Genomic DNA, 26116 nt, shown 5'->3' on the forward strand with positions numbered 1-26116 from the left:
TATCTTGTGTCGTACAGCTCGGACGACGAAGCAAGGCATGAAGTCTGATCTGTCAATTTTCAATCGGTGATGGGCTATCCGGAAGCTGCCGTGTGAGACTAAGCCGATCTGGGCTTGGTTTTTCTGGAAATTCTCTAGCCTTTTTTTTGGAGAGGGCCCCATCCATCCCCCAAAACGCGGGGTTCACGGGGCTCAGAGCACAGAGATGTTGGTCTGCCTTTGGTCTACTGAACATTTTCTATGGAACGTCCAAGTTCTTCATTTCCCAACTTCCTTTTTGATCTGGAACAGACCTGGCTTATCACGGTGATGTGATGAGTAGTCGTGGGGAGCATGAGGCGTAGGCAAGACATTATGGTGACACTGATCGAGAGAGAACAGATAAGGCAAGACAGAGGCTGAGAAGGAGGGAAGGGGGGGAAAGGGAAGGTTGTTGGGTGGGTGAGTCGAAGGCGTGCTTCCCAACTTGTCCTGGTGCAGGTTGCTTGGCGGCGTGTTGGATGTTGAATGTCAAGCTGCAAGCTGCGAGACGACACTGATGGCTCACATACAGGATGAGGGAAGGGTCGGGGAGAACGGCCGGCGTGCTGAATGTTGATCGAAGGGCTGGTGGCGAGACGAGAGTGACGGGACGGCTTCGAGAGTTGTTCCATGTTTCTACTGTTCGTGAGATTTCTGTAGAAAAGGTTGTCCGGGCCGGAAAGTCCACGATCCGCTTCCGCGCGCAGACGAGTCGACAGGGGGCTAGCGGTGCAGCGTTGCAATCATGGGACGATAGTGTGCACCTGCCGCTATCCACTAGCCTAAACCCAGAGAATATCACTTCTTTTTCTTCCTATCCAAGAGTCCGCCGTCGTCGCAGCATCGAGCCATGCCTCTGCTTGGACAATCTCCGTTGTTGCTGGTTGTCCCAAGAATTCGAGGCATAGGGCAGGGTCAATGCCCCACTCTCGGGAGCTCGGGAAGCCCCGCTGCTCTGCGCACGGATCAAGTGTCAACTCACAGACAACATTGGATTTCAGATGAATTCGGGCTACGAATATAAAAACAAAAAGGTAGAGATCATCGCTGGCAGTTTCCGAGTGGTGTCGGCTCGGAAGACCCAGTCGAACACAGCTGTCCCGGTCCGTTGGCGTCTTGTCAGCACAGCAAGCGTGTCACCATAAAGTGCCGGAAGACGCTCGTTATTGAAGAGAGAGTGATCATGCTATTGGACCGTTGCATTGGAGCCACATCTCGACCGACATCTCGCTGCTTCCCCGGCGCACCTCGGCCGGACTCACACTGACATCTTTTGACAAAATCATCTTGGAGATTGATAAACAGCCGCGGTACCCCGAGGGCTCTGCCTGGTCCTGGTGGTGTAGGTTGTGTCTTGGTGTGGTGAGAGGATGGGAAGCGAAGCTATTGCATCTGCGTAGTCTCTAGCTCGCCCCCTTTCCCGCTGTGTTATTTGTTAGGCTCAAAGAGACACACACAGCCTGACACAGCTGGAAGCTGGTCCAATTGCGAAGCTTGACCGTCCTCGCCCCTCCCCCCATGTCCATCCATCGTCCATCCATGTCCCATGTCCCATGTCCCATCGGCTGTCGTGCCTCTCGTTCCCGTTCCCCTTCTACCTCTTTCCCCGACTTTTTTTCTCTTCTGCAACGGCTGATCTCTGACACCCTCTTTCCTCCTGTTTTATGACCGAGATTTGTTAACAGGTACCTCTTGTTGTGCCTGTGCTGCAACTCAGCCGCTTTGCGCGTACTATCTATCTATCGTGGGTCCCCACACGTGAGAGCCAACGAAACGAGGAACACTTGGACGTTAGAGAGCTGGAGAGAGAGAGCTGATTTGGGTCGCATAACGTGTACCTTCACCTTATCTACCTGCACCTTCTGCCTCATTTCCCAAACTGCCCGAAACCATGACTACCCCCAAGATCCTCCGTCCGTCGTTCGCATTATGACCACGTCGTTGTTGTGCCCCTGTTGATCGCCAGCTGCTGCCCACCCCCCAAAGAATCCCGACGCACTTTTGCACCACACACACATCACCGCCAAGCCGAGTTTCAACACCAGTCACCACACCCGACACCAGCTAACATCTGCCGCCCGATCCGCGTCCCCCTCTCTTTGTGTGTGCCGACCGCCTCATCCGCCGTCTCCCACCCCCGCTGAGAGCTCACGACTGACTGAGCTCGTTCAAGACTGCCCTGCCAGTCCGTCATGTTCTCGCTATAAAGGAGCGCCGAGATGACCACCTTTATCAAGGAACACAAATGGGTCAACAACCATGGCCAGCCCCCCTCCAAGAGACGGAGGATCAATGCTGCGTATGTGGTTTTGCTTTTCTTTTCTTATTTTTTTTTTCGTCTATCTCTCTCTCTCTCTTTCTCTCTCTCTGTACCGCTGGACCAACTCTAAAAATATTCCTAGATGCTTGACATGTCGCAAAAGGAAAACCCGGTGCGCGGGCGAGAGACCGGTGTGTTCGACATGTGCCAAAAATGGCCACACTTGTCTCGGCTACAACGATTTGGATGAGAAGAAGAGGCCAGCAGATGGAGGGCCGTCAGATGCGCAGGATTATCGGGACGACAGCACAAAGCATGAGCATGAGGAGGACTACCTGAATGGTGAGAAGGTGGAGGTCAAGATGGAGCCTCAGCAGATGTGGCAGAACCGTGGTGAGGATAACTACGCCAACGATGGGAATAAAAAGGGGGACCAACGATTTTGGAAGAGTCGGTCACAATCACATTTGCAACAACAGCAGCAGCAGCAACAACAACAACAACAACAACAACCACAGCAGAAGCCACGTATGGCGGGCTTTGTGGATGCGGATGCGCTTTCGAGACAGGACTCGGCATCAACGGCTACCGTGACGTCTGGCCGGCGACGGAAACACAGCAATGATTGGGATCAGGACGATAACTCTCAGAAATCGAATAACCGGAGCTCGAGTAACCGGTCGCCTGTTGAGCATCAGCATCAGCATCAGCACGAAAGTCACCGGGTGCCCTACTTTAGGTATTTTGGGCCGACTGCCATCGTCCCAGGCTTCAAGCAGATGGTGGTGGACATCTCGCGCGAGATTCATCGTGATAGGCGCAAGAGTCGGGGCAGTTCCTTCTCGACAACATCACCAGGGTCATTGTACGGGTGCGGTGCAGGGCAGCACCATTTCAACAACCCGGGAACCGAGTTCGACAGTCTCGAAGACATTCCGGTTTATGACGTGAACGATTCGAATCCGGTTCACCCGTTGATCCTCAACCTCGCTATAACCTTCTTCACTCACCTTGGTTGCAACTATCAGTTTATGCGAAAGGACAGGACCCTGCGCATGCTCAAGGAAAAGAGACTGGAGCCCATCTTGGTAGATGCAATGTGCGCTTTGGCAGCTCGCTTTTCTGACGACCCCATCTTCATCAACCCACATGACGGAAAAGAAAAGAGATCAGAGTTCGGGCAGGTGTTCGCTCGGCGTGCCAAAGCGGCCACGGTGGACACTTTCCCATGCCCATCCGTTGCTGCTGTGCAGGCCTGTCTTTTGATGGCATACGAAGGGTTCGGGGCAAACCAGGACAGCGCTCTCTGGATGTATTTGGGCCTGGCCATCAGGATGGCGGTCGATCTCGGTCTTCAGAAGCTGGAAGGTGTTAAGTACCAAGGTGAACGAGATCCTTGGTACACGAGAAGCTGGAGCCGGAAAAGCAACGATGGATCCGATGAACCCGAGGGAAAGCGAAACGACGAAGAGGTTTTGGGGCCGCACGAGCAGCGTGAGGTGGAACAGGAGCGCATGGATACCTTTTGGGCTGTCTTTGTTCTGGACCGTGTCATATCGTCGGGAACAGGGCGTCCAGTCACGTTCCGTGACGACGACTTTGAGCTGTCGCTTCCGGAACACGCCATCGATCCGGTCTCGGGCTGGCCCGACCCCTTCCCGCCGTTCATCGAGATCATCCACCTGTACGGCAGAGTATCGGATGTTTTGAACAATATTCGGGATGCCAACGACCTCACCGAGGAGAAGATGCAGAAGCTTGCACAGATGGAGATTGACTTGAGCCACATTTACAAGAAGCAGGATTCGCGTCTCCATTTTGACCCTGCCAACTTTCGAAAGTATGTCGAGGCAGGAAAGGGCACCATCTTTATTCTGCTGCACTTTTGGTTCCACGCTCTGATCGTTGTCCTTCATCAGCCGACGCTGTTGACTCCGTTTTACAGCCTCAGACCGACTCAGTTGCTGCCGAACAGCCGGGAGCTCTCCATGTCGAGTGCCAAAACCATTGCTGACATCCTCGCCTTTGCCGACCTGATCGACCCAAAGAGTTTTATCGGGAACCCGTTCACATCCCAACCAATTTACATCGCTGCATGTGCCTTCTTGATGGAATCTGGAGCGAATGCGTCACACCCCCCTTCGCGAGAGCCATCACCTTCTCCAGAAGCCAAGTCTCGCTTTTTTAAAGGCATCCCTGGGAAATTGGGCCCATCTATTGACCCCCGACAGAAACACTCACTCCTTGTCTCTGCTGCCAATTCGAACTACACACGGTGTTACAAGTCTCTCCAGCAACTGCAGCAGTACTGGGCGGGCGTCGGTTACATTCTCAACGCCCTTGACCAAAAATCAAAGGGCATCTGGGACTGCGAGACGTTCACAAAGGAGGAATACGAACCCATTACGCTGGCCCGTCGTCGTTCACTGGAACGCTTGCCACGATTTGAGCATCCCGCCTCGCCCAACGTTCCACCCATCGCATACTCTCTTACTGGGACCACAAACTCGCCAAATTCGAACCTGACGGTCTTGTTCCAGAATCCAGCAAATACCACACTTCCGCCCATACCGCCACCTCCACCTCTCTCGGTTCCCGTGTCTGCCGCAACACCTCCTGGGAACATGACATATGATCCCGTCCGGCAAAGCCTTCCAGACACTCCATCTGCTATGCTCCCGCCGGCCTATCCCCAAGCCAATATATCGGCTCTGCGCTACCAGTCGAGAACCCCCAAACTGTCCAGGTTACCACAATCGCCGGCAATGGGCAAGTCCCTGTTAAAATACGAATCCTCCCCCTCTGTCGACTTAGACCTGAACACACCCCCACCCGCAGACAGACATCAGAGGCAGAACCACCACCCCACGCATCATCAGACTAGTCACAACAACAACAACCACAACAACAACAACAACCAGAACCACCACCACATCCCCTCCTACGCCTCCTCCTCCTCTTCCACCACCACCCACCACCACCACCACCACCACCACTCCTCCAACACCTCAAGCTACGAAACCTCGACCACGCACGAGGGGTCCCCTTCCACAACCCCGACAGATTCCGGTTTGCACCACTACCAGCACAATTCCCACGACCATCATCACGGGAATCACCACGACAACAACCATCACGACGATAACAGCGTAGGTCATAACGAGTACGAGACAGATTTTAGTCATGGTGGGTTGGTTTCAGGGGGAGGAGGAGGAGGAGGAGGAGGGGGAGGGGGGTACGGGTACTTGGAGATTAATCCGATAAGCGAGGCGATTACTTCGAATAGCTTTGAAGTGAATTTTGATATGTTGGGGCTACAGAGCGATTTGATGATGCCGCCTTGGTTGGAGATTTTACCTGGGGAGGTGCTGGGGGGGTTGTTTGAGGGGGGATTGATGCATCATGGGCAGCATATGTGATTTCTGTTTGGGGGGGGGGGATTTCTTGTTTTTTCTTTTTTTGGCAGGCGGTTAGGGTTGGGTTGGGTTGGGACTGGAGTTGGATTAGGAAGAGGGGGGATATGTGGGTTGGGAGTGGGATTGGGATTGGAGTAGGGTGTTTATGATTATGATGATGGGCTTCAAGGCGAATGGGATACATGAGGATAATATCATGGGTATCTTCAAGGTGGCTTTTGTTTTTGGAATTACTATGTTGGGGTATGATGGGATGCATGTTTTGTTCTAGCATTACATTTTGGCAAGCCAGGGAGGATATCTTGGTTTTTTCCCCCCCTTTCACTATCCAATGTTTCTATTTTGATTTTGAACATCATGATTCTTACATTTACGTTTCTATGTTTTTTTTCTTTTTCTTTCACCTCCACGCATTCGATCTCATGATATGATGGGAAGCAGGCAACAAGGCGAAAGAGGGAGAGAGGGGTAAATACAGGAAAATAAAACCAGCAATTTTAAGATGGGGACAAGAGGAAATTGGGCGGCCTTCAAATGCTTTTTTTGTTGTTCTGTTCAAGCGAGCGAGCGAGTTGAGCTGCATTTTGTTTTTGTTTTGTTTCTGTTTTGGGCATTTCGCGTTATCATCAGCGTTGGGATTCGAGTTATGAGGGGAGGAATGTAAACCGACATCATGCTGGTTTATGGGTTATCATAGTGGGATTTGATGAGAGGAGGGAGGAGCCGAAAGGTGCATAAATACCACAATGGGGGGGCAGAGATCTTGATAATTACGAGGATCTTTTGGCTTTGCTTGCCCTCATAATGAGAGTGTTACCAACGACACCACTGGCAGAGCAACCGTATATAAGATTCTCGGCAACCACTAATACCCCCCCAGACCCATACCCATACATCTATCCCCTCGGCCTTAAAAAACCATCCGTACGATGTAGATGCATGCCCCTGTTGCATTTCTAACATGCCTTGCTATAAATAGCAAAGCCTCTACGTACAGTCTTACATAACACTTCAAACTGACGACTGCCCCCCCCTTCCCCCTCCCTATTTGCGGGTTGGAGAAGTGGGAAAAGCTTGTAAGATGGGTCCCGGATCTCAGCTGAGATGGAGACTTTGTCTAGGGTTGATATGAGGCCGGGCTCTGGTAGGCTCGGTTCTGGAACTGTTCCAATAGGCTCGCTACCGCGGGAGGGGGTGAGTAAGGGGGGGACAAGGCTGCTACGTGCCAGTTTACAGAGTGTGTAAGGACTGGAATGATGGATGCGCTCCTGTGATAGTGGCAGGTGTCAAAGTCTGGAGGGGGTGTCGGTCATCTTGGAGATATCATCATCTGCAGGCTTTGTGACGGTGGTTCGGTACCGAGTTTGGGACTGGGTTGTTGCAGGGTTGTTGTTGTGACCTACCCTCATCATGTTTCATGTTGTCTTGATGCCGAGATCGAAGATTTACGTCAAGGAGGGGGATGATAGATCGAGGACGAGGAGACGCCAGACAGTATACTCAGCCAGGCTGTCAGCTACAACAGCACCAAGTCAACAACAGACTCGACGGGACTTGCTCATCCAACCACTCTCGCCGACGTGGCTCCCAGATCTCGACAGGAAGCAGCATTATGTCAGGTTCATATACGACAACGACCGGCAGGTATAGCTACCTACCTATCTACATCACCTATCATCACAACCGCACGTCAAAGCCGTTCACAGCCCTCCCAGTCAGCCCACCCCCACACTCTTCCGCAGTCCGCCTGACGGACCAAAAAAAGTAACGTCGGGGGGCGACCCCAACTCCCGCACCTGCTCCTCGGAGTTCGTATGTGGGCGGTGGATCCCAACCCCAGGTTCTCGCTCCTGGAATAGCGCTGTTGATGATATCTCCAGCATCGATCGCCCCTGGGTTCTTGAGAGGCCGAGCAATCATGTGGAATGGTGGCTGCATGGATGGGCGCTAGTGTGGCATGAACTATACTGAAAATCCGAATCTTCAGCGAAAACGAAGGCGCGAGGTGTAGGATTGTGGTGGGATGAAGTATCAAGAAGGGTGATGTTTGGGTGTGATAGAGTTGGGGACTTCGGGTTTGAGGTTCGGAGATAAGAATATGCTTAGATCGATGACACTGATATCACCAGATGAGCAGAAAACGGACACTGCGGACTGTGAACTGTGGACTGTGGACTGTGAACTGTCCGTATGGTTGCCCATATCGGACAGTTCAGTCACAGCGAGCGCGCGAACGAAACGACATCATTACAACGGTATGGGGATATGGGGATATGGGGATGCGGCTCATGATAGCGGCTGAGACATAGAGAGGGCTGATGGGACGGAAGGCGGCGGGCTATTTTTTGGAGACCGTTTCTCAAGACTTTCCCCCACACTCACTACCATTCTGGGGCGGACACGGCTCAGACAGTCGGCTGCGCTACCGCACCGGGGCAGCGGCCAGCCGGACCAATCAGGGAACACGCATAGCAGCGGACTCGGCTGGCGACGGGAGGCTGACAGTTGTCAGACCCTAACAGGTCCTGTTGTCGAGGCTTTGGGATGTTCTTAGGGTGTGGGGTAAAGGACAGGGGGTTTGACTCCCGACACTTGGAGCCGTGGTGGAGGAGGGCGGCCCCGCTATATCGATTACCGTGAACAAGTCCCGATTTCGAACCACCCCTCACGCCCGAAGAAACCACATGGCGCCAGCAGTTTTCTGGAAAAGATGGACTCCCGTGACGCCCACTGACGCCGTAGTGGCCGTCCTCCATGCCAGCAGAGCGATGTCACGGCCTCTTGTCCCATCTCTCGGCCAATGGTGACCCGAGCAGCCCTACACAGCCTACACAGCCGTGTACCTTGCCGGTATCTAGTATACGTCAGGACAGGAACCTCGTCGCTTTTTCGCTTCCGAGTCAGGCGCTCCAGCGAGTCCCATCCAGTCCCCCCTGGTCATCATCCCGAGCTCCTTGCCGCGATCCTAGGGTGCACCATGCATTGGCGTCTCAGCCCGTCCACCCCGTGAACCCCGTCCATCTGGCCCGACATTCGGATCCTGGCCCGGATCCCGGTTTCTGGGAAAGCGTCGAGAGAGCGCGAGACGGATCTGCCACTGGCGAGAGCCGCTGACGGAGGTGTGGGAGGAGGAGGAGGAGTAAGTAGGGCGAAGAAATTCTATCAAGTATTTGACCCCTCCCACCTCCTGCTCGTCCCAAACTTTCCATCGTGATCTCTCCATCCTTCTTCTCTTTTTTCCCAAGATACCCAGTGCTGCTCTCTCTCTCTATCTCTCTCTCTCTCTCCCTCTCTCTCTCTTTTTCTTTTTTTTGTTTCTTTGGATCATCACCCCCCTTTCTAGACATCACATACACACACTCAGTCTTCACAATGGCCTCTGAGCAGAAGCAGCACCCCAGCCCCAACCATTATGACATTGGTAAGCCTCCTCCTTAAAATTCACAGACAAGAAGTAGTAGAGTAAGATATATCTAACACCCACGACAGTCATTGTTGGTGCCGGTCCCGTCGGCCTGATGCTCTCGACCTGCCTGGCGAGATGGGGTTACAAGATCAAGCACATCGACAACAGACCTGAGCCTACCGCCACTGGCCGTGCCGATGGCATCCAGCCCCGTTCCCTCGATCTCCTCCGCAACATGGGCCTCAAGTCGGCCATCATGGCCCACAAGCCCGCTCGTGTCTACGAGGTTGCTTTCTGGGACCCTCCCACCGGCGGCAAGGGCATTGCCCGTACCGGCACCTGGGCCTCTTGCCCCGACTTCATCGACGCCAGATACCCCTTCACCACCCTCCTCCACCAGGGTCTGATCGAGCGTGCTTTCATCGCCGACCTCGAGAAGAACAACACCACCGTCCAGCGCCCCTGGACTATCACCGGCTTCACCTCTGACGAGCAGGCCGACCCCGAGTACCCCGTCAGCGTCGAGCTCCAGCACGTCGACGGCACCTTCAAGGAGAGCGTCAAGGCCAAGTACCTCTTCGGCGGCGAGGGCGCCCGCTCCTTCGTCCGTGACCAGCTCAAGATTGGCATCACCCACAAGGACCCCATCGCCTACGTCTGGGGTGTCATGGACGGTGTCGTCAAGACCGACTTCCCCGACATCAAGATGAAGTGCACCATCCACTCGGAGCACGGCTCCATCATGGTCATCCCCCGCGAGGACAACATGGTCCGCCTCTACATCCAGATCGCCTCCTCCACCGACCCCGACTTCAACCCCCGTAAGACGGCCACCGTCGAGGAGGTCCAGGCCTCGGCCAAGCGCATCCTCCAGCCCTACAGCATCGAGTGGGAGCGCGTCGAGTGGTACTCTGTCTACCCCATCGGCCAGGGCATTTCCGACAAGTACACCCTCGACCACCGCGTTTTCCTCGGCGGCGACGCCTGCCACACCCACTCCCCCAAGGCCGGCCAGGGCATGAACACTGCCTTCCTCGACGCCCTCAACCTCGCCTGGAAGATCCACGCCGTCGAGGGCGGCCTCGCCCACAAGTCCATCCTCGAGACCTACGAGCCTGAGCGCAAGGACGTCGCCGAGACTCTTTTGTCTTTCGACAACAAGTACGCCAAGCTCTTCTCCCAGCGCCCCCCCTCCTCCAACGAGGTCGCCGCCGCCACGGCCCAGAAGGCCTCCTCCGGCGCCGAGGAAAACGAATTCATCAAGACCTTCAAGGAGTCCTGCTCTTTCACTTCCGGCTACGGCGTAGCCTACAAGGCCAACCAGCTCAACTGGTCCCCCGAGCACCCGGCCCAATCCCACGTCATCGCCAAGTCTGACGCCCTGGTTCCCGGCCGCCTCTTCAGGAACGCCGATGTCACCCGCGTCGTCGACGCCAACGTCGTCCATCTGGAGCAGGAGATCCCCCTCAACGGCGCCTTCCGCCTCTTCGTCTTCGCCGGCAAGCCCTCCGTCACGGGCCAAGCCCTCAAGGACTTCGCCGCCGGCCTTGCCAAGAAGAACAGCTTCTACTCTGCCTACCAGCGCGCCGATATCGACTCTGTCTCTCACCACGAGAGGCACAACCCCCACTCCAAGTTCTTCACCATCTGCACTATCTTTGCCGCCAAGAGGAACGAGATTGAGATTAGCCGGGACTTGCCTGCGCTGCTGGCGAGGTACAAGGACAATGTTTATGCTGATGATCGGTGGTCGAGGAATTACCCTGACGCGAAGGCGATGGCGCATGCGAAGATGGGGTTGGATGAGGAAAGGGGTGGGGTTGTGGTCGTCAGGCCGGATGGGTACACTGGTGTTGTTGTTGCGCTGGAGGAGGGGAGCGCGACGGTGGACGCGCTGAATGCGTACTTTGGGGCTTTTGCGAGCAAGAAGTTGGGGGAGACGCAGGCTCAGCTTTGACTAGGGAGTAGGTTGTGAAGGAGGGGGAAAAGAAAGGGGTAGCCATGGGAATTTTTTTTTTTTTTTTTTTTTTTTTTTGTTTGTTTTTGGGAATAATGAGGGATCAGTCACAACTTGAAAGATTTTGAAAGGGGGATTCTCTTTTTGAGAGAGGGGGATCTTCTGGGATGTTTCGCATTGTATGAATATATATATATAGCATCATCTCATGAGTTGTTCTGTTTAGGTTTTTTTTGGTATATAAATGCTCAAAAACTCTTGTTGTTCTTCTTGAAATGTGATGAGGTTTATAGGTACACATATCAATTTGCTTCCCAACATACACAAGATATATACCCCTTTCCTTTTTTCCCCATCCATATTTACCTTGTTGAATACCCACCCCCCGCCCCCGCCCCTTATTAAACGCCGCCACTTTCCCACACCCTCGTCATTATGCATACAAAACCATCATTACCCCCCTTGGTTCCTCACCCGAAAACCAAACTAATCTCCATCTCCCTACAAACAGTCCTCCACAGCTCCTCCCTCTCCTCCTTCCCCTTTGCCTTCCCCTCTTCCTCCTTCTCCTTCTCCTTCTCCTTCCCCTTCTCCTCCTCATCCACCCGTCTCCAAACCTCACCCACAACCTCCCACGCCCTTCCAATATTCCTCATCCCCTGCCTTCGTTCCACCTTCTCGAACGCCTCCCTCGCCATCTCCCTATCCCTCCCCTCCCCCGCCTCACAAGCAGCCACAAACAACGGCCAAAGCAAAGCCGACATCGGCCCCCTATGCCCAACAGTGGCCACACAATTCTTCAGCGTCAACCTCGTGTGCCTCCTCACAAGCCCATGCCCCCTCCCATACCCGAGAATGGTCCGATACAAATAAAGCAAAGAAGCATGCCGGTACGCAAGCGAGTTGTGGTATATGCTCGGGATATTACTCGACTTCCCCCTGCTAGCCACAACAGGCACCGGGTCCGCTTCTGGATCATCATTCCCCTCCGGAGGCGTAAAGTCAGCAGGCAGCTGCGGCTGCCAGTTGTTCAACGCTGCCTCGATCGCCTGTGCCGTGGAGCTGAATTCTGTTCTCAAGACGGCAATCTTTGTCGGGGAGGAGTTGGACGAGATGGCGTGGTTGAGGGAGGATTTGAGGGAGGAGAGGCCGGAGAGTCGGTGGATGATGGGCCAGAGGGTGGTTGACATGCCGAGTAGAGTGTCAATGTTGCTCAGCGGGGAGGTGGGCGTCGCGCCGATGGGGGAGAAGGGGAGCAGGCCGCCTGGGGAGGGGGTGGTGCTGATCGGGGAGGTGTTGTTTGACAAAGCAGTGATCACGTCGTAGAACCGAAAGGCTCTCTCGAGAAAGACGCCTGCCGGGTCGAGCAGCTCGTCGGTGCTGCACATTATTGTCAGGGCGCCCTTTAGGTGGCCGGCTACGATGTTGGAGCGGCCTTTTTGGACGAGCTAGCATGCAGGGTGTCAGCACTGATCTGGAGGTTCCAAGACGTTGCGGTTGAGCTTACGCATTCATAATACACAAGCAGCATTATGGCCGCCAGAATGTCTGTCCTGTTGGCCTTTTCCTTTTGCGCAATCATCTGCGCCACGCCCTGTATGGCCTGGTTGTGAAAGTAAAGAGACTTTTCCGAGTTCTCAATCCCGCGATACTCGAGGTGGGCGCATGAAAGCGCAAGGATCGAGTTCAGCACCGGTGGGCTCTTGCGTGTGAGCGGGAGTATCAATTGCTGAAACGGATTGCCCGTCTCCTCGCGAAAGACGATGAGATGTGACAAGACGTTGCAAAAGTGATCGATCAGCGCCCTGCGGTTCGGACGCTCGGTGAACTCGGTAAAGGCGGGGGCGTGAAACTCTTGAAGCGGCGACGCTACAGAACATGGCGCAATCATGGCCAAGTCAGGAGGCGCCTTCGATGCAGCTCGTGGTGATATCGGCCCGGCGGCAGGTGAGGCCCCTTCATCGTCAGCGGGGGCATCGGCCTCCGGGCTTCCTCCGTTTGGCGATTCTTGCGGGTCCTCGTTGGGGTAGTCGTCCAAGATATCGATGGGAGGGTACTCGCCGAGGGAAAAATGAGTGTTGAAGATAACAGCTGGCGGCTCCCCGTAACGCGTCAAGTCTTGACCACGGTTCTCGACACCCCAACCGAGATAACTAGAGTTGTGACTGTAATAGCTGAGTTCAGATAGTCGTCGAGCTCCCGAGTAGTGTTCGGAAGATGTACCTGCTGCCGTGTGCGGCGCAGATTCACGTCGTTTTCGCTGTCTTGGTTTCACAGTCCCGTACACACACTCAACACTTTGCTCTGAGCAACGCGAGCAGGTCGGCCGTTTCTCGTCGCACTTCTTCTTCTGTTAAGGCTATTAGAAACACAGTCTGCCCAAAGACTGTAGGGCAACCAGACAAACCTTTTCTTTGCTGCATTGGAGTCAGAAAAACATATCAAACCAACTAGCAGCTGTGTCAAGCAGGCAATGTGGGAACTCACCAGAATGTACAACCTATATCCCAAACATATCTTGTTAGCTATCTGATGTGAGGGGCAAGTTATGAATGCATTGTTCTTACCTCCTCTTGACCGCCTCTTGGGTGGCTTTGGAGGCGCCAGTCGCGTGTACAGCAACATTCTCACACGTTCCTCTCCTGAATCCGAGTTGACAGCTTTGGTCGTCGTTTCTTGGTGAGTACAAATAGGCTCCTGTTTATCCCATTGGGCATGGTCTGCAGGAGAAAAGGTAGGCCAGGGCGTCTAGCCCTCTTCCTTCCTCAGTGACGCGACGTGGATACGCGGGAAGTGTTGCTGAAGCTCTGGGGCTGAAGAGGTTGGCGTTGGAGTTGAGATGAGGACGATATGAGTAGAGAACGTGATGTGATATGGTCACGTAGTCTGTACGACCAGACCGGGTGGCAACCCCTTTTCAAGTATCTGAGGTGTGGATAATGGAAAACAGGAGGTAATAATGTACCAAGAAACTAAGCCCGTTTAAATTGAGCCAAAGGACCGAACGAGCGTGCGCCGGTCAGCTGAACACGCCGGCTCGCACACGATGAAGCTCTCTCGGTGTGAAGCTCCGGGCTTGAAGAAGAGAAGCGAGTGCGCAGACTGACAACACCTTCCAAGTGCTCTTTAGCAGGGTGCTGGATACCCAAGCGAGGCCTTTCAAATGCCGTCTCGGCAAAGTAGCATTCTGGATGCCAGGCGTTGCACTGGCGATGGCAGTGTGGAGGAAAACGTGCGGGGTCTGGGGAACGGCTGACCGGGCCGTTGTTAGGCCATCGCTGGCGCCGCGACTGATCTGGGTCTATCGCCGGCCTGTCAGTGCTTGTTTCTGCCCAGAATATCAAAGTGGCAATCCTCGCTAACCATCTTATTTTCCTTTCCCTGGAAGGCTTCGAACCAACGTCACTTGTTGTATGTATATGATGAAACCACCATCCCCCAAGGGCATGACTTGCGACACTTTGGGGAGGACCGAGGTTTCTTCAGCACAGGGCACAGGGGCATGGTACATGTACAGAGAGAGCTGAAGCTGAGTTCCTGTCACCTCATGAACCGGATGTCGTCGGCATGGCCGCATGAACGCATCGGAACTATATTCAAAATTTCCTCAACGGGCCGTCCAGTCTGCTGGGATGGACCCCAGACACGCAGTCGACCCAGGAGGCTAAGAAGGAAACGAATGATGATGTCGGGGGCCAGGGCAGAAGAAACATCGGTGTCAACGGATCGCAACGTCTTTCGGCGCCGCAACCGACGTTAGTGGCTCTGAGGTAGCATACGGCAGTCCGCCACGTCGTATCAAGCCGCCGTCGGTTGTCTTGGGTGCGCAACAATGAGCTCGAGCGCTCTCAGTGGTCCTCCGCATCTGTCGATGGCCATGGTCATTTACAAGATCTGCCATGGCGTGCAGAAGCGAGGAGCAGCCGGTCATGCCATGCCATTCGTGAACGGCTCTCTTGATCCAAACATTTGACCACCATTTGCCGTTGGAGGGCTTGCTCCGGGAGAAGGAGAAGCCGATGGTTGCTGACGTGCCCCAAAGGGGGGGTGGGGCTGACCGCTGTATCAATTCATCGAGATGGCGTTTTCTGTGGCTCGGTGTGTAGCAGAGATGTGACCAAGCAATATGCACTTTTCAGCCCTGGATGTCTTCCCGCAAAGATATAAGTCGGTGCCTGGCTGCCTGCATTGTGAATATCGATTTTTTGAACAGAAAACTGCGTAATGACAGGTTCTTTGACTTGTTACTTTAGAAATCGAAATAATTGCGTGTGGGTGAGAGGGATGAGTGGATGAGTGATGTGCTATGTGGCCCGAGCTCTCACTCAGCAAAGGTCATGTAAAAGAAACCCCCTCCCATTGGCTCAGAGAAGATCAACAGCTGGCCGTTGGGAATGACGGCTGGCTGCCGACCTGCACAAGGTGCCACGAAATTCCCCGGATTCCGCTTCAACCTCATCCTTCCTGGTCAGTCCAAGAGGAGGCTTGCAGACGACTAAACCACGCCCGCACTCGTGAAACAGAGGCACCAGCCAGCTGTTGGGATCTTCTGGATGCGACACCGCCCCACCAAAAATGCCGTTCAAAATCAAATAGGAAGGACAGCCTGCTAACGATGAAGCCAAGGTAAAAAAAATTACGAAGGAATATTCCAGATAAGCGCTTACTATCCTCACAGCGTTGCGATATTGTCCATGCCCGCATACCGCCAGTGGAGAACTGCTCGGAGAAGCCGCCTCTTCTGGTGACCTCGTCGCCGGACCAGCCTCTCCATGACATAAAAGACCTAGGGCCTGCCGAGAAGACTCGGTCAAGTGCCAGGATTTCCAGAGCAGCAGCGGCAGCCGCCCTCATGCTTCTGGGAGGTCTCGAGGTCTGAAGGCTGGCCATTTATAGGTCCTCTTCATCCGTCGAGGGCATACCGATTACCCCGCCTCGAGCCTACATGGGCAGCGGGTGTGTTCTGCAGTTGGACCTCACACGGCCCAGCCATGGCGACTATTGGTTGCCTCGTGCTGACCCGGTCGCATCGGCGCAGTGGTCTTGCGGAATCAGCAGCATATCGCAACCCTACCATTGCAAAAGATGCCACACCCTTCCCTCTCTCTTCTCCCCTCAAGCTCCCTCGACCCGGATGGGGGCCGTAGTCGGCCTTACTATCAGGCCAATGGAATCCCCGCGATCAATGGCAAGACGAAAGTTTGCTCGTCGTTGGGGGCACAGGCTCTGTGTTGGGCTCATGGAAGACGCGGAAGAGAGTGAAAAGAGGGGCTCCTGCGATATCTGCTCGTCGTGTCGCCATCAGATTGAGAGCGATGACCCCCCCTGACACTCATGGCGATCCTACCCAGAGGTCTGGGCCCATCATCGTGTACGCGGCCATTGTTCTTGGTCCCTTTACATACGAACAAGTTGCAACCCAATAAACACTATCCCGTCAGACAAGTCAGACAGCAGCAGTCAGCGTGACAAGCAAAGGTTACCTTGAAGTTCCTCGCCGTCTCCTTCTCAGCCCTACTGCATCCCACGTTTTCCCCCTCCCCCTGTGAGAGATGTCGTAAACCACCCCCGGCCCCGAACTCTAGGTCCCGATAGTGGCGCCCTGCACCTGTCCGTACACTCAGCTCAGCCCCCTCAAAGAACAAAAGCAGCTGCCTGCCCGATTCCCAATCACATCTAGATCACTCCCAAACACCCCCAACCCAAATCTGAGATTTGGATCGTTTTTTTGCGACACGGTGACCAGAACCTTCCGACCAGACGGCGACAAGCGTGCCTTTTGAGACGGCATAATCCTTCTCGAAGACTCGCGTTACACTCACACAGGAAGCATCCAGACGGCGCCATTTAAATTACCCCGGCCTGAAACCAATTGGTTGAAACATACGGGTCGGCTACACAGCACAGCAAAGCAGCCAGCAGCAAGCAGCAGTCAGCAGTGAGCAGCGGGCCGAATAACAATCAATTCAAAGACGCCCGAGCCACAGTCACAAGGATTGTGAAGGGAAGAAGTTGAAAAGGCGCCACGATGCGCGGCCAAGGCCTTTGGGAGTGCACCTTTTGTGTGGTGCTGACCTTTTCGGCGCTGCTGGGGCAGGATGTTCTGGTCTCAGCGTCACACATGGGGAGAAACCCACTGCAGCAGATCCAACAATTGCAACAGCAGAGGAGGGATGGCGATGTCGTTCACAGGGTTCCAAAGGCCCAAATTACACCCCCACCGGTGGTGCGAGGCGATGTGTTACGGAGGCTGGAGGGTGCGACTTGCGCCACAGAACACCATATGTGCCCCCCGGAGATGAATGGCGGCTGCTGTCCAGATCGATATGCCTGTGCATTTGACTCGTGTTATGCGACTACGGCTGGGCCCACGACGGCATGTGGGATGGCAAATTATTTTGCGTGTGCTGATTCTGCACGTGAGTAATAAACCGGCGCCAGTGAAGCTCAGGGGGTGTGATGCTAACATGGTATGATAGTTGGGGGATGCTGTCCAGTTGGATATATCTGCGGAGAAAGAAAATGCGAGCCACCTGCTGACGCCAGCGCTCAAGAGACCAACTGTCCAGCAAGCTACACCTTGTGCCCAGCAAGTGCCAGTTTTGGGTGTTGCAAAGAAGGCTATGCATGTGCAATCAATGGCTGTTACAAGACCGAACCGTACGGTACGACTGTCGTCCGAACATTTACATCGACTTCCAGCGGATCAGTCCTCCTCACGACTGCGACTATCACCAGTACTGCCACACCATCAGCTCCGGTAGGTGTGCCTGCCTCGGAAAATGCCAAAACAGTGGTCAAGTTCATCCCAACCTCGGTCCTCAAGATTGCGGCAATTCAGCCAACCGAGCCGGCGAGTGGCGGTGGGCTCAGCGGAGGGGCCATCGGTGGTATTGTAGCCGGGATAGTGATCTTGCTTGTCGTCGTTGTTGCCGCCGCATTCTTCATCATCCGACGTGTGAACAAGGTCCGTGATGAGATCGTCGAGTCAAAGAAGGGGGGATCAGACATGCCAAAGTCGCATTCCAAAACTGCATCGCAAGTCCATCAGATGGAAGTGGACGGTGGCCAGCTCCACTACAACCCTCCCTATGAAGACGACATTGGTATTGATTCACTTATACAAAGCAATACCTCTGCAGCTGGCACGCCTGCACCTTTCTACGACCCCAACAGCAACAACCGCGGACGGTCCGAATCCAACCCCGCAGGAGGCTTCACACCCTCTCCCAACATGTTCCCCACCTACGATGAACCCAACCGCTCCCGCCATGCCAGTCCGGAGCCCGACCCTGGATGGTTCGACAGTGGCAATGTGCCCCCAGGCGCAGGTGTTCAGAATAACCAACCCATGAGGCCGGCACCTATCCGGCAAAGCAGTGGTTCTCAAGGGGACGCCTACGGCAACTACCAATACACGCAGTACACGCCTTATTCACACAATCGCAACCAATCCGACGCCTCGGAGCTCTCAGCCGACGGCGGCTCTGACCGCGGTGGTGCTTCTCCTCATATCATCCCTGAGCTCGCCGCGTCTGGCGGATTTGCTGCGGAACTACCCGGTCAGCACGGAGTGAGGAGCAGGTCAAGCAGCAATACTAGCGCGAGGGGACAATATCGGAATCATCCTATGCACCACTCCAGACAACGGAGCGACAGCAACATGAGTGACGGGCAACAGGGGGTGCCACAAGGTGGGGCGCAAGGGCTAGGACTGAGCCCGCTCGACGAAGAGGGAACTGATATACATGGATACTATGGACGAAGAGACCAACAGGCTGGACAAACAGCAGCGGGGCTAGGCGAGGTGGAATGGGATATGAGTAGTCCGGTCGACCCGGGCTATGTTCCAAGGCCATACCCCAAGGATCAGCCCGGTGGCGGCAGGTAGATTTGTTTCGTGACGCAACAACTGAGAGGAGGGTGTTTCGTTATTTCTGTTGCTGGAAATGGGCGGTAGGTGGCGGTAAAGGACAGTCGTTTCTGCATATCATACCCAAGTATGGATTCATGGCGTTTTCGTTGCACTGGGAGTACTGGCGTTTTCGGGTTCCCTTTTCACCTCGGACAAGAACACAACTGGTTATACAAGGCAGGAATGGCAAGGAAAGATATATACACTAGCAGGTTGCTTTTATACCTGCGATGACGTTTTTATCTGGGTGGCTTGAGTTCAGTTTCACAAGTGCATTATTGCTTTCAAATACCTTCTAGTATATACTATACCTACTTTACCTCCTTTACCTTCGTTGATAACAGCATCACATCTTCCACCTCGAACCCGAATACGACGACCATCAACATATAAATACTACATACATGCTATTTTTAACCGGCTGGGGGTTTTTTGTCTCGACGCAGTATTAATGCTTTTCTCTCCCCCCTCCCCCGCCCCACAGTTCATGAACTTTTTCGGTAGCGGATATGCAACGTTGGTTGCTCTTCTGCCCTGTCAAGATGGATCATACACTATGTAGGTACCTGTATATCTCATTAGCGCGGGGAAGTTTGACACGGCTCGCTTGTTTCTGAAGGTTGGCAGGGCAAGGGGGTGATCGATGTGTGTGCAATTTATCCTGTATAATCCCGCCTCGCTACCCAAAGCTTGATTTTTGCGCGGGAATTGAGGACGGCAGTTGAGCCTCTTTTGTTTTTTTGCGGACCATAGTAAACTTCACATGTTGTGGTCGTGTGTGTTGAGATGGCTGTGAAGTTGCCAATGTTGTCAACAACAGATGGTAACAAGGGACATGTGGTAGGTATATGGAAGGAACAGAACGGTTTGGATTTACGGATTGGTCGATATGCATTTCGCATTCATGCTGGCGTCCGATAGATGGGGGTTCTAGAACGATATGGGTTGTCTACTTGCGATGAAGCCTCGTTCGTCACCGACAATAATATCAGAAAGAGACGAAGTTTAGACAGACACCAGGTTGAGCAAAAGGGCTCAAATCTGCATCACCACTGCCTACACAGACTGCTCGAGATACCTATCTATCCAGCTCACAGTTCATCCGCCTTACTCACCGTTTCCCCCAGGATTTTGAAACCTGGGCAGACACCATACTCGCAAGCTTCGCCCAGGAAAGCTCTCGGAACCAGGCTCCGAGAAAAACATACTGTGGCGTCACTGGGCATACCGGTATTCCTTCACACGCGCTCCCTCCCCACCCTCACCGTCACAGCTACCTACTGCCCGGCCTCCTTCCCTTTTTCTTTTCGGATGAGTGACAAAAGGTGATAGAAAGTTTTAGTTTTAGTTTTAGTTTTAGTTTTAGTTTTGGTTTTGGTTTTGGTTTTGGTTCCACCTTATCCGCTGCCCTGCCCTGCCCGCCCCGGCCGCCCCTGGCTGCGCAACATTAGGCACATACATACATACATACATACATACATTCGGCAAGAGAGACCCGAGGACCCCTGGGAGGTGGTTGGCTGGATAGTTTTCCGAATGGGATCTTGTTTAACAGAGTACATACACACATGATTTATTATATCCTGCCGCGACGAGGTTCATACCGGTAGATATAGGGTGTTTGAATATAGGATCAATCAATACCGGCGGTTGAAAGGGATTTGTTGATTAGGTAGGTGCGTACAAAAGTCGTCCGGAGGTGGAATTGGGTTAGCTTCGAAAACACCCATCGTGATGCGCTCACTGTTCATAGATGAGAGGGGGGCCTTTGCGTGAATGGGGGCCAAGTTGGTTTGGATGGTAGGAACGGGGAAAGTAACTGCGGCGCGGTTGGAAGCTTGGTTTTTTTGGTTGAGTGTGGGCTTGGCTTGGGTTGGTTTGGAAGGGTGGTCCGTGGTGGTGGTGGTGGTGAGTGAAGCTATCGCGAAAGTACCAAAACACAACCAGTCACATTGTTTGATGTGTATTTTGAGATTCAAAATTCCAACCTGTTTTCTTTGTTGATCACGTTCACGTTGCAAGTGAATCAATGATTTTCTTCTACTATCCTCCCGGACCTCACCGGACGGAAACCATCAACATCAGACCAGGGGCGAGAGAGAGGCACAGCACTCATCGAGATTTGATCTCCCCTTGCCAGCGGCGGGCATCACCAACACGTACAGTATCCCATGCGGGTGCAAACCCCCGACTTCCATCAAGTGTAATTACCTATCCAAGTCACCAAAAGGCACAAGCAAAACCCTTTCCATTCATATACCCATCCTCTGCCTCTCCTTAACCCCATCCAACCTCTCTCCCACCACTTCTTTGTCTAGGTGTATAACCCCATCCAAAATGAAACTCCTCCCTCTATTACTCCTCCCATTACCAGCAGCGACAGCCCTCTTCAACCCCGGGGGGCACTTTTACCCCCTCCTCCACCGCGCCTCCTGCCACGGCAACAACTGCAACCGCGCAGTAACAGGCACAGGAGCCCACCTCCCCCCCCTAACCCAACGCTCAGCCGATTGTCGGTCTTTTCTTCTCACAACCGTCACCCCAGCAGCGACGTATGTGCAGTCCCCCTCACCCGTTTCCATTCCACATCCCACTGATTACAAATCCCAACCTAGGACAATAACAAAAACAGTCGAGCCAACACCCGGCGCTAGACTCCTGAGACGAGATGAACTGGAGGAAGTTGAAAAAAGGAATGAGGTGATGGCGAGACAGGCAACAATAACACCGACCAGGGTTCCATCCTGGGTTGGTGGGAACTGCGGGAGCGGGCCCGACGAGTTCAGGACGGGGTGCTTGTGCTTTGGGGTTACGGGTGGTGTTAGTACTGCGCCTAGGAGGACTGTGACTGTTACCGAGACGTTGGATTGGTGCGAGGAGTAGCTTTCTGCTCCCTTCATGACACGGGGATGTGAGCAATTGGGGATGATGGTCATGGAATGGGGGCTGGAAAGGGATAGGTTGCTGTACATGTAACGAGGGAAGTTGTAAGAACGTTAATCGTAATAGAAAAACACGGATGAGGTTGGTTGGGGACAATAAGGTAGATGATGATGGCTCATACCTGCTGAGTATAAAGTTGGCTTTGGACTGTATAAGATGTAGAATCAGATGTGATGCCACGTCTTCTTTCTTCTACACACACACAACCAAACAAACCCAACCATCTTTTCCTTTGTCATTGAAGTGGAACTCAGGTGTACACCGGCGGCGAAAGAAATCACACCCTGTTGGTTCACAAGCCCAAAGCTCCAAAACTGTCAGCGTTGATTGTTGCTCAGCACGAGAAGAAACCAAAACAATTGCCCCTAACCGACTTGGCAGGCAAAAGTGGTGTTTCCAGCCCCGACTTGGACAACAGATCCGGTAAGTGTTATCAAGATTCAGCCTTACAGCGCTCTTGCTTCTTTCTCGTACAAGTATCAGGCGGTTTTCATGTTTGCAACTCTTTCTTGCCCATGATAACTTGGTTCAGCATGAGAAGTGGTCCAACGCTGGATATCATTCTTATCGCTATCACCAAACCCACCAAAACACCAAACCGAATATCAAAACCCATAATTTTACACAGCCTTACGACCATAATCCCACACCCAAGTCTAAACCATATGTACACCCCCTCATCCCCTCCTACCTCAACCGCCTCCCCATCACCTCCTCCTCCGTAATCTTCACCCCCGCCGCCGCCGTCTCCCCCCCAGCCAACCTCAACCGCCTCCCCTTCACCTCCTTCTCCTCCTCATTGACAGCCTTCTTCACCCCGGCCGCCTCCCTCGCCAACCTCAAATCCCCCAAACTCAACCCAACATCCCTAGCATAATCCCCAAACCCGTCCACCACCCCCCTCAAACTCCACCTCAACCCTTCCAATATCTCCTCCACCTCCCTCGACTCCCTCCGCCCCTCCACATCCGTCCAGCTAACCACCACCCCCTCCCTGAAACCCTCCACCTTCCTCACCAACCCCGTCAAGGTCCTCACCAACCCCGCCACATCCCTCTGCACATACCCATACTTGTCCTCCTGCAAACTCCTCACCGCCAGCCCACTAAGCGCAAAAGCAGCGTTCGCATACAGGCTCACCTCCCCAAACGGCTCCCCCAACAGCACCTTTGCCACCCCTCTGCGGTACGTCTGTCTAAACGGCCAACCAAACGGGCTCTCTACAAACTTGGTCGCAAAGTCCTTGGCCAAGCCCTCCGTGTCGTCCGTCCCCGTGGCCTGCTTCTGGGCCTTGATCAGCTCCTCCTTGGCAAACCCGGCGATTTTCCTCGCCCGCGGACTAAGCTGCGACGGCTGCCCCGGATCGGTAGCAATTTTTCCCACCGTCCGCTCGATCGCCTCCCGGTAGCCCCTTCTCTGGGGAGAAGGCTGAAAGACCTCCTCGTCTCTGGGGACCGTTTCAGTGAGACGTTTCTTTTCTGGGGCCCTGTTTCGGTCGAGATCCAACGCCGGATCCGGGACGGTGGGTTTGCCGTACTTTTCGTAATTGTCGATTCTTGTTTCAATCTGCTTGAGGACGTCGATGCAGATCTTGTAGATCTGGGACCACATGGGCCCGTTCTTGCGGTCAATGTCCTCGTAGATGGCCTTGCGGCGGTCGGGGAAGTCGCGGGCGATGTAGGCTAGTTCCCACATAGCAAAACACTGGTTTTGTTAGTTCCATTCCTGATTGTAGAAAGGGGGCCATACCTGAATGGACAGCTTCTTGGCCTTCAACCCGTTCAGAAGACTGCCGTTAGGGTCCCTCGACTCTGAGGTGAGCGGCTTGTTGTTCTTAAGCGGGTTCTTGACCATGAACAGCGAAAAGGCTTCATTGCCGAGCGTCCACACAAACGTGAGCAGCACGCTGGTCCATAAGCACCGCAGGATGATGGTCAACGAAAACGGAAGCGTCATGGGCGTCATGTTGGTCTTGGGGAGGTTGTAGACGGGCCGGAAGAGCGACATGGTAAGCCTCCAGACAAACCCCCGCAAGAAAACCGAGTACGTGATCATGGTGGCCGTGGTGGACGTCAAGGCCTGCGTCAAGGTGAAGACGACAATCTCGGGCAGCTTTTGCGCCAGCTTCTGGAGCTGCGTGTTAAAGTCTCCATCATCGGCATTGGCCTTCTTGTCCGCCTTTTTGTCCGCGTCCCGGGGTGGAGGCTTCGCGATGCCGTAGTGCAACCGGTCGACGTCGCTAAACAAATGTCTGAGACCGTGCCATACTCCCACCAACACGCAGTGTGTGGTCAAGAAAACGGCCTTCTCGTTCAATCTCGCGCGATCGGCGTGGTAGTAAGAGATGTACTCCAGCCCTGCGTCCTCAGACAGACACCACAGGTAGACTTGACTAAAGGCCCACGCTGAAAACGCATAGGTGAGAATCGTCTCGAGCGTGTTGAAGGACCGGAGGCTGTCGAGGAAGGTGGCAAAGGGAGAGCTCGTGGTGCGGACACCGGGGTGGTGTTGGGCGATCCGAAGGGTGATGATGAGAACGCCGCAGAGGAAGAAGAAGAATGTTCGAATGCCGGCTGGGCCAAGGGGGAACCACGCCCAGAGGACTGTTTGTGTTCTTAGGTTAGCTGATGTCTAATTCCCGCATACAAGACAGAACCAACATGAATCCCAACTGGCCAGAAGCAGGGCCTCCAAGTAGGCAACCACCAAGATCACCAACCCGCTCGTCGCAAACCTCCGCTGCAGCGCGGGTTGGAGGAAATCCTTGTACGGCAGCACCCTCACTTTCGCAGCCGTGGCACCCGCCATCTTGGGAAATTCGGCAGTCAGATCCAAGATTTGTGTGTTTGGCGGTGGTGGTGCAAAAACGGTGTCGTCGTTTATCGCTGTTGGGTATTAATGTCTGTCTGTCTGTCTGTTCAGTATTTTGTTAGTCTCTGCTTTCCATTGGGGGGTCCTTTGTAAATAAAAAATACCAAGCCTTTTCCCGCTCTCCACCCAAGCAGCAGCCAGCACAGCGCACTGTCCACTGGAAGGACCCCAAGAACGCGTCAAGCTCCGCCCCACATAATGTCTAGATAACCTCGTCTGATTGGCCTCACTCTACAATTACGTCGTTTGACAAGGGGACCCGATCCGCTGAGCTGACCAGTGCGCTGGGTTCCAGGCAACTGTGAACCACAAACCAACCTCCATCTCCAACCAAACTCCATTGGAAGTCATTGATAATAACAGGCTTGCGCAATCATTTATCCCCCCACCGTCGCTCTTTTCTTCCCTCTCTTTTCCCTCCCGTACTGTTTTCAACAACCAACGAAAAAATGTCCTTCGACCGCCTCTCCGCCGCCGAGCAAGGCCGCTCCGGCCGCAACTACAACAACAACCAACCCCCCGCTCGCTCCTCCATCGCCGGGGGGTCCTACACCGACGACCCCGACTTCACCCGGCTCTACCAATCCCTCACCACCAAACTCTTCAAGCTCAACGGCAACAACCAGCGCCTGTCGGGGGAGATCTCCCACCTCGGCACCCGCCGCGACACCCCCCGAGTCCGCGAGCGAGTCCACGAACTAATCGAAGAATCCCGCGATCTCTTCAAATCAGTCGGCGAAGGCGTCAAGAAAATCCAGACGTGGGACGAAGACGTCACACCAACCCAAAAATACCACCAGCAGAAACTCTCCCGTGACTTCACCACCTCTTTAACAGAATTCCAATCCCTCCAGCGGACTGCGTTGGAAAAACAAAAAGCTTCTGTTTCCGTGCTTCAGTCCGCCCTCCCGGCCACGTCACCTTCCCACCAACCCCAGGTTTTGTCGTCCTCCCACGGATCACAACAGCAACTCCTTCTTCAAGAACAAGAACTCGCCCGCCTAGCACCACAAGACGAGGTTGACTTTCAGGAGGCGCTCATTCTGGAACGGGAGGAGGAAATCAGGAATATTGAGCAGGGTGTGGGGGATTTGAATGTGCTTTTTCAGCAGGTTGCGCAGATTGTGAATGAGCAGGGCGAGACGTTGGACACGATTGTGAATAATGTCGAGAATGTGAGGGATGACACGAGGGGGGCGGACAGGGAGCTGAGGAGCGCAGCGAGATATCAGAAGAATGCGAGGAGCAAGGCTTGTTGCTTGTTGCTGATTTTGGTGGTGATCCTGACGGTGGTTTTGTTGGCTGTGTTTTTGGGTTAGACGCGAGG

General features: G+C 54.0%; 8 protein-coding genes across 8 annotated transcripts; 5 read left to right on the forward strand and 3 right to left on the reverse strand.

Moving 5' to 3' along the window:
* Nucleotides 1-1495: 1495 nt before the first annotated feature.
* QC761_309150 (uncharacterized protein) lies at nt 1496-5700 on the forward strand (the record flags this gene model as incomplete). Its single annotated transcript, XM_062878062.1, has 2 exons — nt 1496-2320; nt 2424-5700. Exons 1-2 carry the CDS (start codon nt 2241-2243, stop codon nt 5698-5700), a joined length of 3357 nt encoding a protein of 1118 aa, XP_062733891.1. The 5' UTR covers nt 1496-2240.
* Nucleotides 5701-9069: 3369 nt separating this feature from the next.
* Nucleotides 9070-11387, forward strand: QC761_309160 (uncharacterized protein; the record flags this gene model as incomplete). Its single annotated transcript, XM_062878063.1, has 2 exons — nt 9070-9118; nt 9187-11387. The coding sequence occupies 2 exons, from the start codon at nt 9070-9072 to the stop codon at nt 11058-11060; spliced, it is 1923 nt and encodes a 640-aa protein (XP_062733892.1). The 3' UTR covers nt 11061-11387.
* A 70-nt stretch (nt 11388-11457) lies between these two features.
* Nucleotides 11458-13777, reverse strand: QC761_309170 (uncharacterized protein; the record flags this gene model as incomplete). Its single annotated transcript, XM_062878064.1, is given in 5 exon segments — nt 11458-12508; nt 12568-13410; nt 13548-13560; nt 13628-13686; nt 13694-13777. Coding segments are annotated over 5 exon segments (1977 nt in total). The 3' UTR covers nt 11458-11530.
* Nucleotides 13778-14079: 302 nt separating this feature from the next.
* QC761_0057650 (uncharacterized protein) lies at nt 14080-14571 on the reverse strand (the record flags this gene model as incomplete). The annotated part of the gene is made up of 2 exons (XM_062872534.1): nt 14080-14361; nt 14458-14571. The coding sequence occupies 2 exons, from the start codon at nt 14569-14571 to the stop codon at nt 14080-14082; spliced, it is 396 nt and encodes a 131-aa protein (XP_062733894.1).
* Nucleotides 14572-15333: 762 nt separating this feature from the next.
* On the forward strand, nt 15334-19482 carry QC761_309180 (uncharacterized protein). The gene is made up of 3 exons (XM_062878065.1): nt 15334-15686; nt 15739-17479; nt 17540-19482. The coding sequence occupies exons 2-3, from the start codon at nt 17089-17091 to the stop codon at nt 18949-18951; spliced, it is 1803 nt and encodes a 600-aa protein (XP_062733895.1). The 5' UTR covers nt 15334-15686; nt 15739-17088; the 3' UTR covers nt 18952-19482.
* Nucleotides 19483-21138: 1656 nt separating this feature from the next.
* On the forward strand, nt 21139-22065 carry QC761_309190 (uncharacterized protein). The gene is made up of 2 exons (XM_062878066.1): nt 21139-21527; nt 21591-22065. The coding sequence occupies exons 1-2, from the start codon at nt 21313-21315 to the stop codon at nt 21856-21858; spliced, it is 483 nt and encodes a 160-aa protein (XP_062733896.1). The 5' UTR covers nt 21139-21312; the 3' UTR covers nt 21859-22065.
* QC761_309200 (uncharacterized protein) lies at nt 21549-24996 on the reverse strand. Its single transcript, XM_062878067.1, has 4 exons — nt 24579-24996; nt 23668-24521; nt 22040-23622; nt 21549-21939 (listed from the first exon to the last, which is right to left on the reverse strand). The coding sequence occupies exons 1-3, from the start codon at nt 24724-24726 to the stop codon at nt 22606-22608; spliced, it is 2019 nt and encodes a 672-aa protein (XP_062733897.1). The 5' UTR covers nt 24727-24996; the 3' UTR covers nt 21549-21939; nt 22040-22605.
* A 242-nt stretch (nt 24997-25238) lies between these two features.
* Nucleotides 25239-26108, forward strand: PEP12 (SNAP receptor; the record flags this gene model as incomplete). The annotated part of the gene is made up of 1 exon (XM_062878068.1): nt 25239-26108. One exon carries the CDS (start codon nt 25239-25241, stop codon nt 26106-26108), a length of 870 nt encoding a protein of 289 aa, XP_062733898.1.
* Nucleotides 26109-26116: the final 8 nt, after the last annotated feature.

This window comes from Podospora bellae-mahoneyi, chromosome 3 (assembly GCF_035222275.1).
Source record: "Podospora bellae-mahoneyi strain CBS 112042 chromosome 3, whole genome shotgun sequence".
Classification (NCBI taxonomy): Eukaryota; Fungi; Ascomycota; class Sordariomycetes; order Sordariales; family Podosporaceae; genus Podospora; species Podospora bellae-mahoneyi.